Source organism: Typopeltis vanoorti, chromosome 17 (genome assembly GCF_054136105.1).
Source record: "Typopeltis vanoorti isolate ZY-2024b chromosome 17, IOZ_Tvanoo_1.0, whole genome shotgun sequence".
Lineage (NCBI taxonomy): Eukaryota > Metazoa > Arthropoda > Arachnida > Uropygi > Thelyphonidae > Typopeltis > Typopeltis vanoorti.
In genome coordinates this window covers 17,064,694-17,082,261 of record NC_143565.1, presented here as the reverse complement: position 1 = coordinate 17,082,261, position 17,568 = coordinate 17,064,694, and the positions used below count along the sequence as shown (strand labels likewise).

Below are 17,568 nucleotides of genomic sequence, written 5' to 3'. Positions count from 1 at the left end.
TATACATATATCCTCTGAACCAATAACCAGGTCAAACACTCTCACACCACGTGTCCCTTCAGTTGTGTGCTGTTTCAAGTAATTATCTTGTAGAAGATGTATGAACTCCATTTCCTTTTTGTTACATGATATTTCCTCCTTCCAATTTGTATCACCATAATTAAAATCCCTAATAATCACTAAACCTGCACTCATTGCACTAATTTGCTGATGCATAAATTCAATATCTCCCCCTGTACTCCCTGGCCTATAGCAGCATCCAACTGTAAATTTGGTTGCATTGGTCACTATTTCGCACCAGACTGCCTCAAATGAACTCTCATTCACATGTCTATCATCTTGATACACTACTTTCTTTGGCTGCAACACATCAGTTATAATCAACAGTACTCCTCCCCCTGTTCTATCTTCTCTATCCTCTCTGAAAATACTGTACCCATCACATTCAATTCCAGTGACCACATCTTCTACTGACAGCCAAGTTTCACTGATGCCTACAACTTTTGGGGAGATTGCACTGACTAATGCCAAAAATTCTTCTCTCTTATTTCGAATGCTTCTTGCATTGGTATACAAAAATTGCAGATTCCCTCTAGATCTTGTACCGGCTTTAGAACTGATATATAAGTCACTAATTTCAGTAGTCCCATGCCGATTTTTATTCCCTCTCTTCTGCAATTTATTCTGCAAATAAGGATCAATAAATATACAATCAGTGCTAAAGTTTCTCTCTCTTACACTCAACCTTTTCAATATTAGTTTCCCTGCCCAATTACTTCAACTTGTTTAGAAAACAGTAACTTCTTCAATCGCTTATGTCTCCTTCCATGTTCAGATGCAGCCCATCTCTAGAATACAACTGTCTTTTTCCTTCAAACACACTCCAAACATCAACAAATTCCAGACCTCTTTTTTTCCACATTCTTGCAATCATATCATTCATTATCATCGCTCATCTACTTAACTCGTAATTGTCAAAACGAGGCAGCATACACACACTATCCTCCCATCGACACTTTTCCTCTTCACACTATCTAACAATGTTCTTAAATCTTTTCCTACCCAATTTATACCACCACTCAGATCATTCGTACCCACCATAACTATCATCTTGTCTGCTTCATGTCCTCTCTTTATTGCTAAAGCCACTCTTTCTATTGTCCCACCAGCCAAGCACTCCTCATGCATACCACTCTCCATACCCTTAATCATAGAATCACCATATATCTTACCACTCTTAACTTCATTCAAGTCCACACAAGTGTCACTCATGGACTCATTTTCTACGCTATTCAGCATGACTCTCCCAGTTTCATTACTCAACACTCTATTACTTACCCCCCCCCCCACTCTCACGACATCTCGTTTCTTCTAGGCCTCTTGTGGTTTTATTTTATTGACTCCCAATCACTCCCATACTATTTATTACTGCATCATTCACCAAAGATTCACCCATACGTAAATCTGTTCTAGTTACTTCAGCTAAAGTAATCTCTATAGTCCTAATTTCTCTGTTTAACACATTAGACTCAGTTTTAACTTCCAGTATCTCCTTACTGAGCACTTCCAATTCCTCATGCAGAAGATGAAGGTCATTTTTCATTTTCATGAACTCCCACCAAAGTTCTGCTATGGCCCCAATGTCAGGTTCCATTCCTAAATGCTCCAGCCTATCCCAACACTTCTCACATACGTCGACATTTTCTTTCTTCTCACTTAGCCAGACCAACCACAGATCCCTCACATTCTTCAGCGCATACATGTAGCAGTTTCCGCAATGCATCCATTACGAAAAATCTATGCTGGGCCAGCCTTTTGTGTAGAAGTCCTGTGCACCGCTGACGTACGTTTCTTGTTGGATGCCATCTTTACATGTTGAAGTAGTGAAATAAACGGCAGTGAAAACACAATATATACAACACAGTTCCAAACAATAACACCACTGAAGGACACTTGTGTCTAACCGATGCACAACTGCAACAAAAAGCCACACTATATTTAAATTTAGAAACACATTTTCTAGCCTAACTAAACACAACCGACACATTCACCAAGCAAACCACTTTTGAGATGTGGTGTTATAAAAGGCTGAGGATCATAGACTGAAAGGCAATCAAATGAATGGTTACTAGAAAGCATCAGTCAAACTTTGAAGCTCTTTAAAAATATTGACGGAAGAAAGCTATATCCTATATTTTGGATGGATTGAAAGGAAGACTTCTCAAAACGGTAGTAGAAGGTAAAGTTCCTGGAAAAAGAGTAAAGGTAGACCCTCAATGAGGATCACCTGGTGAGGATTGATGTGGCACATCACTGAGGAATGGAGTGACCATACAGCATCTGAATGATGTCCAATGAATAGATGGTTAACTCAGGTTTTTCATCCTATAAAAGCAAAACTACAGAAGAAATAATAGAAAAAGTCAAACAAGAATGTTGTGACATGTTTTTGCAGACCTAAATGCAAGGTGTAGGTTAGGAGAAGTCTAAGGGATAAAAGAGCTAGATCTGAGCTGGATATTGCCTAAGTAGGATCTAGATTAGGGACTTTATTGTTATTATTATCAGACCTCCATGGAGTCAAGTGACTCAATTTTGGGAGGTCAAACTCTCCCGCGCACAGCTCATCATACATTAACTTAAATGCATTCACCACATTCTCAGGCACTGCATTCCAATCACACTCTCCATGCAAAAAAATCTACTCCTAACCCCATGCTTACATCAACCTTATACAGCTTCCAGGAATGGTCTTTTATTCTCTCCTGTCTCCAGACATTCTAAGAAAAATCTCATTTATATTAATCTGGTAATTACCTCCTACAAACTTATGTCTTGATCATGTCATCTCCCCCCCCCCCCAAACACTTCCTTCAGGCAACCAAATCTGTGCAGTAATCTATATGTGGTCTGATCAAAGCCTTGTACAATGAAATCATAACATACTTACTTTCTCCATGTTAGTGTTCTTCACATCATTCTCATAATCTTCTATGTTGTTCTCCCAATTTTAGCTACTAATGTCTGTTTAATTTCAACTCCCTATTCACCATCATCCCCAGATCTTTTATCTCCTATATTGCACCATTCCTATACACTGCATTCCATCTTTGCATCCTACATTTGCTTCCCAAATTTTAAAACCTTACACTTTGCTACATTAAACTGATATCCCCACACACCTCCCATTCAGACAGTCTATTCATCTGCTCTACTTCTCATAAATCTCCCTAACTTTACATCATCAGCAAACAAATGAACTGTTCCTCTTAGAACCTTTCCTATATCGTTAATGAACAAATTAAACAGCAGTGGTCCAAGAACAGAACCCTGTGGCACACCACTAGTCACATGCCATCTTTTGTACTCAACTCCTGAGTAAAGTACTCTCTAGTATCTCTCCATCAAAACCACCCACCTTCTCACCAACCCTATATCCATTCCCATATATTGAAGTTTACGGATTAGAATTCCATGTGGTATCCTGTCAAATGCCTTAGCCAGGTCCAGTAGTATCACTGTAAACCAATTACCCTTATCCAGTTCAGCTGTCACTGTGTTATAAAACTTGAGCAAGTTACTGAGGCATGATCAACCCTTCACAAAGTTATGCTGTCCCCTGTACAGTATCTCATTTTCATCAATCTATTCCTGTATTTTCCCATTGACTACTTTCTCTAAGACCTTGACAACGACTCCTGATATGCTGATCGGTCAGTAATTTGCAACAATAGTCTTGGATCCTCCTTTATGCAGTGGAACTATTTTCCCTTCTTTTCACACCTTTGGGACTAAACCAGGCCCGAGACTCAGATTAAACAACATGGTCAAGGGCACTGATAATTCTTTAGCTGCTTCACGTAAGACCCATGCCGGTATACCATCCAATCCCACAGATATATTCACATTAAGGTTCTGTAATAGACTTTTCACCTCCACTTCATTCATCACAATTCCTTTATAAACTAATGGTTCCTTCATTTCTTCATTGTCACCACCTGGATGATATACTCTTGCAAAGTGCTCGCTCAGTAATTCCACTATATCGACTGATTCAGTGACCTTCTTACCATCGTCATTCCTTAAAATCATTCTGCCATGTACAATTTTTTTTTTGCTTGAAGATTATTGAAAGAACTTTGGGATTCTCTTTAGCTTGCAGTTTCCTTTCATAATCCGCTTTTGCTTTTTTTACCACACTCATTACCCTTCTGGCCTGCACTTTATACCATTCGTGTGCCTGCAAGTCACCTTTCTCTTTAAATTCCCTTCACAGTTGTTTCTTTTTTTTTCAGCTCCATTTAACCCTACTTGTTTTACTATTTGGTCCCTAGGTATACAATCAGACATAACCTCCTGTAAATGCTCCTTGACCACTTCCCATGCTCTATCGACATCCAGCCCTTGCAGTTTTACATGCCATGACACTGATCCAAGCAATCTCCTAAGCTTGTCATACTTGCCAGCACAGTACTTCCATATATACCCTGTGTTAATCGAAAATTCCACATCTTTAGCCACCTCCCAGGTCTGACCTTATGATCACTCTCACCAATAGGTGGCAACATGGTCATATTTATTACAGTCAAATTCTCTATTACCAGGTCAAGCACTCTCAAACCCCTAGTATTTTCAATTACATGCTGTTTCAGATAGTTATCCCTTAATAATTGAATAAAATCCATTTCCTTCTTCACATGTGTTCTCTCCTCCTTCTAATCAATGTTATCATAGTTGAAATCCCCCATAATAATTACCCTCTTTCCACTCATTTCATCAATTTGCCTATGCATACTATCACCACCATCTGTTCCATCACGTGGTTTATAGCAGCACCCAACTGTATATTTTGTTCTGCCAGTCTCAATCTCACACCAAATAGCCTCAAATGAGCTCCTTTCACTATCCTGCAATACAATTTTAATTCTCCTTGACTGCAGTTCATCAGCTATCATCAATAACACCCCTCCCACCATTTTATTCTTTCTGTCCCTCCTAAACACACTATAACCGACACATTCTATCCCACTAACTATATCATCTTCAGTCAGCCATGTTTCACTAATGCCAATAACCTGGGGCCAATCAAGGCCAAAAATTCTTCCTTCTTGTTCCTAATACTCCTGGCATTAGTATACATGAAATGCAGTGATCCCTTTGTCCCACCCCTATCTTGATGCATTATTCTAACTATCCCATTCTGATTTCTTGTCCTTAGTACTAGCTCGTGTACATTATATACATTCTTACACTCAACTGTCTCACTGATGTCCATATCCACTCCCTCCTTGGTAGTTCTAGTTTCCCTGGTTCTGCACATCCATTTTCACTTCATTCAGCAACACTTTTTCCAGTCTCCGCACACCAAATCCATTGAAATGCAGACCATCCATGTTGCATAAATCCTTTCACCCATCAAACTCATTCCACACTACACTGTCTGCATAACCTGCACATAAAGTCATTTGCGATTATGGCTCTCTTTCTAAACTCCTCTCTGTCGTACCGCGGCAATAGACTCACCATCCTAACTCTGTCACTCTTTTCTTTCACTACCTTTGACAATACTTTCAAGTCCTCTCATAAAAAATTTATCTCCTTTCAATTCATTCATACCCGCCACAACTATCAATTCTTTCACCCTCTATTTTTGCGCTCTAATACTCTCACTTACATCCTTAAATTTCACACCTGGTAAGTACAATTTAGTTAAGCTCCCATCTATCACTGCTCTTAATAACGAGTCACCATACAACACTCTTTCCTTTGTTTCAGAAACTCTCCCACTCTTATGCTTATTTTTCCTTTCAAACTCTTGTTTATTTCCATTAGCTGAGGCACTTTGGAAAGAGTTTTGCAGGTGCTCCAACTGCTGCTGCACACTGTGTATCACTGCGTGCAACCTAACAATCTTACTCCGTACAAATCATTCTTTATTTTTTTTCATCATTTAAACCATTTTCTCTCTCTGTATAGTTGCTTTCACTCTCTCTTTGATCACCGCTCTCATTGCCATCTTGTACAACATCGCAATTCCCTATCAAGCCACTATTTTCACTCACATTCTGGCTTTCTTCAACCATAACTATCTCACGACCTGACATATACTTCAATTCCTCACTTTGCTTACACTTTCTGCACATTCTCCCCCCACTATCACTTTCCATCCAAACTCCAGCCTCCTTGGAATGCATACATCCCACACACATCACATTGCACAAACTCCCTCACATTACAGTTTTTTAACAAAGGAGTATTGCCATTATCTTACGTCGCATTGGCGCCATGTGCTATTCTATGAAACGTATCGTTAAAATACTAAGTTGAATAAAACAAAATCACACAGACACAACAAGCTACCAAAAATAAACAATACTACGTTAAGATTTAAACCAATATTCCAATTTTCACTCAAAATTATACTTAGATTTCGGGAGCTCTCTGAAAACACTACACCAGCTTTAAAAAAAAAAAAAAAAAAGTAAATTACTATGGCAAGATTTACCCTTCAGCTAACACCTTTTGACTAAATAATTTTATTGAGCCATCCTAATTTTTGTTTCAGTGAGACTATTGATAAGGATTCAAAGAGAAAAACATATTGAAATTATATATTATAATAACTTATTATTCGAAGAACACATTCAATTAGTAGTACTTCTGTAAAACTTCTATGAGTATGACAGAAGTTATAACTTTTTATTAAACTTCAACCAATTTTTCTCTTATGCCCTCTAGACATAAGAGAAAATTGTTGAGTGAAATGAAAATATGAATGATTTAACAAATTTTAAGAGATAATTAAATTTCATTACATTGAGACCAATTTTCATTAAATCCCATCCAGCCAGTGTAGAATCATCAGTTCAAAATATTTTGTCAATAAATATAAACCAGCTGAATCAGATGTGCATCTTTGTTTATATCCTAAATCCCAATTTTATTCCATTTTTGTCGAGCTAGAGCAAAGTTATGCTATATAGAATTTCTACACATTTTGCCCAGTTTATGTTTCCTCCAAATGTTCTTATTAAAATAAAAATTAGGGCTTGACAGATTTTTGTACAGACACCAAAGGTCAAATTTGAGTAAACTCTATCCAGTCGGGATAGCATGCGTTTGGCTCTCATAGTGCTTCTGTATTTTGCAAAATTGCCTAATGATCTTTCTTTTATTTATGTGAACTCATTGTAATATTCCATTTTGTTATAATAGACAAAAGGAAGAATTTAAAATCATCATATTTGAATCAATTCATTGCCTAATCATATTAATTTGTTGTAAATACATATAAGAGCACTAATAATGTTGTTTAATTTTTAGCTGTTTGATCTGCTGGCAAGAAATAAGCAACTTCGTGTACATCTGGCAATGGATATAGCCCAAAGAAGAGAAGTTCTGGAGAATACCGAGACAGCACAAACTGTCGAAGAATTAAAAGTATGTGCAGTTGTTTCTAAAAATTTCCTTTATATAATATAACATTTCAAATAGTTAACATGCTACAACTTAAAAGTTTTTTATATGTATTAAATAATAAAGTACGTGAAATTGAATGAGAATATAATATGCTATTGAACTATTTGACTCTTTAGATATACAAGCAAATATATGTATGAAAGAGCTTCAGTAATTAGTTTTTACTTTATGAAAAGTAAAAACTAATTACTAAAAAAAGTAAATAAGTAACCTTTTCTTACATTGGTACTAAATAAGGTGCATACTTTGTAGGCACATCATTTATTAGCAATCCCATGATCCTCAGGAATATATACATCTGTATACAGAACAATTCTGCTCTTGGTTCCAAAGCAAATTAAACACATAACACTGACATTCATTATTTTCAATGAAGTATTCATGTTACAGCTGGTGTCTCTGCCAGGACTTGCTACCTACCAAATATTTTGGATAAATATTCAGAACTCAAGATATATATTAGACTTGAGGACTCACACTATCACCAGTTTCTTGAAATAGGCCAGTTCCTATTTCATCATATTCAACTAACATTAGCATCCAAAAGTATAACCATATATTTATCACAATGTCAAAGTTAAAATTGCCACAATCCTAAGTTAAAATTAATTAAGAACAGTTATAACTGGGATGTTCCCAACTTAACAATAATACCTTTTGGTTTGTTTCAAAGATACAGGTTCAGATCCCTTTCAGAATGCAAAGAATCTTTATAAAGAATTTTCAGAACAAGCTGTATTAACCAGTCTCATATGAAAGTTACACAGTTTTTCTCCTTGAAATTTGGATTTTTTACCCTGCAAGACAGACAAACTGACCTGAGAATAACTTCCCATTTAAGGTCATTAAACCTAACATGTGGCAAGATGAAATGAAATAATGTTAATTATCATTAACAAAACATTTATAATTAATGAAAAACTTTATTAGTGAAACTATAATGAGGTCGCTAGCATTGTAAAAGAAGTTTTTTGTCTTGTGGGGTTTCCCCCAATTTTCCCCATCCATTCCCCTTACGACCAGTTTAGGTTGTGCCCTGCAATGAGGGATTTCTAAGTATGTATTTTTGACTGTAGATCTGTGCATGTTCACGGGGCCATTTTGCCTGTTCTGAGGGGTGAAAAACCTGAGTTTCAGGGAGTAAAAACCCTCTACCTCTGTATGAGACCAGCTAACTCATAACCATAAACTTTAGTCGAAAGAGACCAGATAAAGGTCCTCATGTCATGGACAAGAATCGAACCCAGGTCTTTCTGACCTAAGGGCTTCATCTATACTGACTGAGCTACGGAGGCTCTCACAAAAGAAGTAGCGGTATGTAAAGAAGACTCCTGTTTCAGATAAGTTTTTTTTGGAATAATTTATTGTAAAAAAAGTATGTGTGTGTGTTAAAAAAAAAAAAAAAAAAAAAAAAAAAAAAAAAAAAAAAAAATGAGTAAGAGTTACTGTAAAAGCTGTGCACTTGCAGTATTATTAGTGTGTGGGCTTTTTTTTTTTTTTTTGTTAAAGTTTGTTTATAGATTCATTAAAATTAGAGCTTAGTATAGTAACCAGTGAAGGAAAGATGGCAATGGCTTTGTCCATGCAGGAATTTAATTTTGATTTTACTTGTTTGAAAATGTGAGGTGTGCTATAAATTAAAGATACCAAGAAATTATGTAGTTGGTTTAATCCTTTATCCAAGTGTAAGCAAACAAGTTTGCACCTGAACTATTTTCAGGACTGGGGAGACCCGTACATAAAAACTTATGATTTCACATCACTTGCCTTAGTATCCCATAATGCAAAGCACATATCTGTATAGATATGTATAATGCTGCTGTGCATTATGGGAAGAGAGGTCTGGGTAGTGAGCCTTCTCATAATGCATAGCATTATACATATCTATAAAGATATGTGCTTTGCATTATGGGATACTAAGGCAAGTGATGTGAAATCATAAGCTTCTATGTATGAGTTGTCCCAGTCCTGAAAATAGTGAGCTGTGCTATATGTATTTGTTTGATTATATAGATAAATTGTGGATATTTAAGGCAGATGGAAGGAGGGTGTGCGTGAAGTGAGGCAAATGAGGACTTGATGAGGTGCTGATATATTGATAACTGAAAGTGTTAATAGCGAGAATGAGTGCTTGTCTGGTAGAAAAGGAGAGTGTAAAAGAGCAGCGAAAAAATGGTAAAGTTTTGAAAAAGAGAATCAATAACCTTAGAAACTTAACAATTGATGGTAAAAAGATGAAAGTGATACGAATGTAGCAGAAGTTAAAAAACAAAGTGCAGTTAAAGGTAAGGTGACGAGCAGAGTTGACTGCGAACAAACATGTATGACTGGCAACAAAATTGAGAGACTGAATGAGAGCAAAAATGTGATGCAAGATTTGAAAGTTGAGTTGGTTAAGATGAGGCAAGAGATGAAATGGATGTGGAATGAAGCTAAGAGAGTTCGAGATATGTATGGAAGAGTGAAAATTAATAATAATAATAATGGTATAAAAGAGGTAATGAAAGATCCGCGAATGGCATTTTATGGTGATTCAGTTATTAAAGGTATGCTGGACAAGAGGCATTGGATATGAGACATAAGTGATCAAAAGAGTTGGTAGGTATAATAGGGACAAATGACTTGACTGGGAACAAAGAACACATCCGATTGGATATCAGGAGTTTGTTGACACGAATAAAAGATCATAGTGATAGGAAAAGTAGTAAGCACGTTGCACAGGTATGACGGTGGTGAGGTGAGGCAGAGAGCAAGGATTATGAATGGCATGTTAGCAGAAATGTGAAAGGAGTGCAGTTTGTTAATGTGTGGAATGAGTTTGAAAGATGAAGTGAACTGTATAAGAGTGATGGACTGCATTTGAATGGTTTTGGTGTGAGTCACTTGGAGAGATTGCTTCTGGAAGGTAGAGAAGTGAGTGCAGAGAATGAATCTGATCAAGTGTCAAGTGATGTGGAAGAATGGGAGAGTAAGACAGGATAGATTGAATTGGTTGTTATGAATGAAGAAGTTATGTTATGAGTGGCATGAGTATAGAGAATGAGAGAACAAGTGTGCAAGATAGACAGGAAAACAGGGAAGCTCAGGCTGGACAGGGGAACACAGTGTGAGAAAGTTTGATGCTCCAAGAGGATGTGAATATGTGTGTGTGTAGACAAAAAAGGGAAGGGGAGATGACCTGGGATAAGGAATAACAGTTGGATTTGAAGGTTTGATAAGGATCTGATTAAGCCACATGTGGACTACTGTGTACAGATTTGGTCACTTGGTTTTCAAAAGGACGAAGAGATGTTGGAAAAAGTCCAGAAGCAATTGACTAAGGTTGATATTTCTGATTTCCGGAAAGTTGAATATGAGGAAAAGTTGAGAAGATGCAATTTACAGAGTCTAGTGGATAGGAAGAGTAGGAGTGATATGATAAAGACCTACAAGTTAATAAGGGGTTGTCATAGGATCAGTGTTGAAGAGGCTATTTTTACAGAAAATGGCAGGAGATTGGGTAAGGGGGAACCACAGGTCATCCTTGGAATCTGTATAAGGAGGATGTGAGCAGGGGAGTGAGAAGCATGTTTTTTGCATGCAGAGTTGTGAATGATTGGAATGCCTTACCTGAGAGGTGGTGTCTGCAGAGAATTTGAGTGTGTTTAAGGTGCATTGATGATGAGCTGTGTGTAGGACAAAAGGACCTCCTAGATGAGTCTTTGACTACATAGGGTCTTAGGATAATAATAACTATAGTTACCTGCTTTTTGCTGCTAATAATAGCACTGTAGAGATGCAAATATCTATTTTTTTTTTTAAAGTTTTTAAAAAAAAACAGGTAATGTGTAAAAGAAAATAGCTAAACAAAAGGAAGCGTTTGGCAAGAAGATAAAAATCATGATGTTGGTGAAAAAATACTCAGATTGCTATTGGAAAAAACAACAACACAGATATGGAATCGAGTACTGTAAAAGAAATTATTATTATTATTATTAAGAGAGATCTTCAGGGAATCCGGGACTCATTTTTAAAGTTTTTAAAAAAAAACAGGTAATGTGTAAAAGAAAATAGCTAAACAAAAGGAAGCGTTTGGCAAGAAGATAAAAATCATGATGTTGGTGAAAAAATACTCAGATTGCTATTGGAAAAAACAACAACACAGATATGGAATCGAGTACTGTAAAAGAAATTATTATTATTATTATTAAGAGAGATCTTCAGGGAATCCGGGACTCATTGAGGGAGACCACATACTACCAGTTATCATATTATTCTTGAATTCATTCACATTGCTTGTACACACACATTATTATTATTCATGCCTCCATGGAGCCAAAAGACTCATCCAATTCATTCCAATCATGAAACATCATATGCAAAAAAAATCCAACTCTCACCCACTTCTTAGTGGCATTCATTCTCAGTCTCTAAGCATTCCCTCTTGTCCTTTTCCCACCTAAAATGAAAAATTCCATCAACTGAAATCCTGTATGATCCTTTCAGAAGTTTGTAAGTCTCATCATATCACCTCTCTTTCTCCTGTTTGCTAGTGTCTGCAGTCTACAAATTCTCAATATATCTTCATAATCAGTATTCCACAATTCTGATATCATTTTTAACAATCTTCTTTGCACCCCTCCACTTTGCACTCTCCAGCAACCAATATCATTCCACTGAACTCAGTATACTCCTCAGTTGGTTATAATTTCCTGCTTTGTAGTTCAGCAAGTAACTGAATGGAACATTCATAAATTGAGTCACTTTCCAGAGTACCACATGATCACTGTCACCAACTGGAGGTAGAATGGTTGTCTTTAACTGAAACTAATCAAATCTCTCTTTGACCTTGAGTTCCTTCTGTCACAAATTAGAGATAATAAAGATAGCACAACTAATTTATATGTCTTAAACATATAATCTCTCCTTCTCTCATCCACCAGGATCTGCATATGCCATTCTTTCAATCTGCCCTCATAACTAATGTTCATCTGATATGACCTTGGTCACTCTTCTCTGAACCCCTTGCAGATGTCTGACTCTTGAAAACCAAATATGCACACAGTAATCATATGTGACCTGAACAATGCCTTATGAAATACTGCATTTCATAAGGCATTGTTCCATGCCACAGCCTCTTTACTTCTATATGTTTAATGTCTTCAGAATCGCTATAATCTGTTGTAAAAACATTGTTTTTACAACAGATTCACTCACAATTCTGACAATGTGGTTTCTAAATTTTAAGTCCTTGTCCACTATCATTCTCAGATCTCTTATTTTCTCTATTTCCTTCAAGATATCTCCACTAGTTCTATTACTCTGCATTCTCATCCTTGCCTTCAAAATCTCACAATTTGCAACAATATGTATCTGTTAGTTTCACTCACTTGGCCATTTGTATCATTTTGTAAAGCAAAACACCTCCTCTACTCCTCATGGTTATGCCTATCTTTTCATTATCTGCAGTCAACTATCTATCACCATCGAAACTTATCCCACTAACAGTAACAAAATTGAAACAGCAGTGATCCCCAAAACAGACCCTTGCAATACACCCTTGATGACTTTACTCTTCTGGGATACCACTCCCCACCCCACCCATATGTAACTTACTGATACCTCTCAGACAGCCAATCCCCTATCATTTCAGTTGAGAAGTGTTAGATGAGACAGCTAAGCCTCATCTATCAACTAACCTGTAAAAATGGGAATTCACTATAAATGGTTGATGAGACTTAAGTGATAGGCAATAGAGTTGCTTCAGGAATCGCACACTAAAGTTGAAAGCACTAATGCAGAGATTAAGAAGTCATCTTTATAAGCAGATATCTCAGCACAACTTTGGACTGTTGTGCTCAAATATTCCTGCAAATATCCTCAAATATTTACAGGAATAAGAAGATACTGGACAGTATCAGGCATTTGGATTGTCAATTACAGGAACAGCTTAATGCAGGCTTCAAAGTTCAGTATCCAGGAAAGGAAAGGAAATGGGGGGGGGATTGAAACATACAAGTTATTAAGGAAATTTTATAGCACAAATTCAGAGAAAAGTTTCCAATACATAGCAAGTAGGAAGACAAAGAGATGGTTTGGTTGGAATTATAGCCGAAGTAACTAAGTTTCTGAGAGGACAGCATATTTTGTCTACTAAGGAGAGAACTTGAAAAACTGAGTTAGGTGTGTGGTCAGTAAGGATGTGATGTGTAGTGAATGAGTGGAGTGGGTTTGCTGAATAAGTTCAGGCAGCAGTGCAGATGTTGTTTAACTTAACTTCGCACAACAAATCTGTAGACCATAGATGCCCAATCAGTAGTAGTAATAATAAAGTGACCATAAAAAGCATATAATAAAATTTCCATCATAAAAAGCATAGTTGTTTTATATGTTAGGCCTTATAGCCTGTTATGGCTAAATAATTGGCTTCATATATCTAATTCCTGATAGGATAAGATTGCTAACACTATCCCAATGTTTTGTTTGTTTTATAGTAAGTCTTGAAAAAGACCTAGCAACATTTCCTCTTGTTACAGATAGAATTTGAACTTAGATCGTTCTTTCAATCAGGAAAAAGGGCATTTAAATTCAGATCTCATGCACACAACCAAGAGTGCAAAGACTTTTGGTTACATAAGTATTGGTATAACAGTATTAGTATAATAATAAAGAATAGATGACATGAAAACTAGACTAATTTGCCATTTTCAAATGACGTTAGGTGAAAATCTGGTGAATTTTAATGCTACCAAGTTCAGTCTTGTCTCATTTCCAGGAAGAAAGATTATGCCTCATTCTCTCCTTCACCTTTAACAATATTCTCATCAGCTGGAATAAGTGTACACTTCATAAGTTAATTCTCACATCTAATCTAATAATTTCCATTTTCAAGTGAGGTTAGGTTACAATCCGGTGAACTTTAATGTCATTCCTAACTCGTTTCCAGAAAGAAAGGCTATGATTCTTTCTTTCTCTCTTCACCAGCCATAATCAGTGTACACTTCACGGGCTTACTTTCACATCTAATCTATCCTGGTATAAGCACATCAGATCCATAGCCTCATCAGTCTCCAAAAAAAAAAACTGGTATTCTTTTTCATTTCAATCTTCCCATACACTGTTGATATCTTTCCCATCCAACAACTGATTACATTGTATAATTAAAGTCCCCCGCATTATGATTACTCTTTTTTGCACACAGTCTTTATTGGTGATGCATTTCTCCGTCACTAGCAACTGATCCACCAGGTCTGTAACAACACGCCACTATGTATTTGATCTTATTAGACTTCTCTTCACACCAGATGGCTTCAAACTCACTGCTACATGAAAAACTGTTTCTAATATTGCAATTATAGATCTTAACTCTAACTGGATTCAAGTCATATGGTATAATTAGCATCACACCACGTGCCTCCTCTCCTATCCTTTTTAAAAAAACTGTACCCTTTGCTCCATTATGTCTATAAAAAAAAAGACATAATCGAGCAACAGAACATTTATGGGAAAGTGAATGGAGGAAGTCAGTGACAGAGGGGTCAGAATAGGCAACATTCCACAGCAGTGGAAAGAATGTATGATAATCCCATTATACAAAGGTGGTGCAAAGACCGATGTATCAAGCAATCACAATCTCAGGAGTGGTGGTGAAGATTTTGGAAAAGTTCTTTGGGGCTTGCATTGAGAAATGAGTTGACAGAGAATTTCTACTTTGCAATGAACAGCATGGGTTTATTAAGGGAAGGTCATGTTTTAGCAACTTTCTCGCATTCTATAATAATGTTACCAATGAGTTAGGCAAGGGGAATGGATGATACTTTTGGATTTTGTGAAGGCTTTTGACAGAATACAGTATGGAAGACTGTTACATAAATTGGAGAATATGGGATTGGATTTTAAACTATTTGCATGAGTAAGAGGATGGCTGACTGACAGATATTAAAAAGTCATAATTTTTTTTGGGGGGGGGGGGGAGTGAATGTGCAAGATTTAAGGCAACCAGTGGTGTAGCATAGAGGCAATCTGCCTCACAGCATGGCTTAATAAGGGCACTCGTTGAGCCATATTCCAGTAGGCGCCGTCGCTATGCTAACAGGAATTGTTAGATTCCTGTTAGTGTAGCAAGTCCAGAAAGAAGTTTTTCCCAGGCTTAAACTGATTAAAAATTATTTGCAAACAGTAATGACCCAAAAAAGATTGGTTAGTCCAGCAACTATATCGATAGATGCAGACATAGCTTATAATTTAAATTTAGAAGAACTTATAGTTTTATTGTGCCATATCCCCATAGAGCAAACATTTAATATTATTATGTAATCATTTTGCATTAATGTTTCTCTTGTAATAAAATCAAAATAGCGATTGGAGATTTTCTTATATATTTGTCTTATAATTCATCAGGAGTGATATTTAATTATTTGCCCCAGGGCACGATCTAATCTGCCGACAGCCCTGACCAAAAGGATCATTCCTTGGTTCACTGTTATTCAATCTGTACATTAATGACATTGGGAAAGGATTTGACAGACAACATATGGCTATTTGCTGATGATGCAAAGATAGGTAGAGTAATCAGGAATCTGCAACATGCAGTGCTTGCGGAGTGATTTGAATAGGCTGGAATTGTGGGCATGTGAAAATGGCTCTCAGTTCAATCTTAATAAATGTAAAGTCATGCACTTTGGTGTGATTAGATATCCAATGGCGTATTATATTGGTGGGATTATGCTAGAAGAAGCTGATCAGGTTAGGGATCTTGGAGTTTTGATAGAGAGGAAGTTTGAGGTTCAAGGGCCATATAGCAAAAATTGTAAATACAACTCAGAGAATAATTGGAATGCTGAAACGAACCTTGACATGTAAAGATAAGGAAGCCATTTTGCCTCTTTACAAGGCCTTGATAAGTCCTCGCTTGGACTATTGCAGGTCAGGTTTCTGTAGTGATTCTGATACAGTGGAGAGAACGCAAAGGAGTGTGTCAAAAATGATATTAGGATTGTGGAATACTGACACTAACAAACAGGAGAATGAGGGGTGATATGATTGAGACCAAACTGCTGAAAGGACTATACAGAATTCAGTAGATGGAATTTTTCATTTTATGGAGGATGGACCTCTTGGGTGTGGAGCTAACATAAAAAAAATTAAGGAATCAAATATGTGTTTCTTCTGTTAAAAAAAATAAAGAAGGGTTACATAAATTTGAGTAAAATTAAAAGGGTTGCATAAAATAAAATTCAGAAAAAGGAATGAATAAAAAAATCAGTTTCAAAATATAATATAAATAACACGAATTAGAGTAGACAGAAACCTCACTAAAAAACTAGACGACTCACTGATCCCTTACCATACATTCACATTAAAAAGCGAGAAAAACTTGAAAGGTGTAATAAGGGGAGTAGTCAAATCAATCACAACAGAAGAAGTTAAAGCAGACCTCACAAGACAGGGCTTTGCACCCATAAAAGTCTCGAGAATGCACAGAGGAGACAAAACCCTGATGCCGCTAATCCTAATCGAGATAGATAAAGACAAACATGAAATATACAATATAAGAACAGTGTGCGACCTCATCATCAGAATGGAACCACTTCGAAGGAGGGCATCAACCGGACAGTGCCACCGATGCCAAAAGTACGGACACGCCCAGAGCCGATGCAAGGCAGAGTTCAGATGCCTGAAGTGTGGAGCCAAACACCCCACAGCTTCCTGTACTAAACCCCGTACAACTCCAGCAAAATGTGCAAACTGCGACGGCCCGCACCCTGCAAATTATAAGGGATGTCCTAAACACCCAACCAATGAAGTGACAACACGGAAAACAAGAGATCCAAGTTCCACAACAGACACAAACAAACACACGCCACCCACATCAAAACCAGCAACTCCCACAACTACCCGAGTAAACACAACATATGCTGACATAGTAAGAACAAACCAAGAACCCACCACCCACAACCAACCACCCAACTCAGCCAAAATAACAGCCGCCCTAGGCGAAATGTTACTGGCATTCAGTAAGACAAACCCCACCCAAGAATCAACAAAACACTTCATGAAAAACGCACAAGTAATCTTCTCTACCCTCACTCATGAATAACACAACCAACA

General features: G+C 37.0%; 1 protein-coding gene across 3 annotated transcripts in view; it reads left to right on the top strand.

The window, feature by feature from the left end:
• Nucleotides 1-17,568, top strand: part of LOC150097192 (uncharacterized) — a 336,086-nt gene that overhangs the window by 303,766 nt on the left and 14,752 nt on the right. For all 3 annotated transcript variants that reach the window (XM_090406866.1, XM_090406865.1, XM_090406864.1), the window contains one exon: nucleotides 7,324-7,440. In XM_090406866.1, coding sequence (XP_090262992.1) covers nucleotides 7,324-7,440 — 117 coding nt within the window. The remainder of the gene's footprint in view (nucleotides 1-7,323; nucleotides 7,441-17,568) is intronic.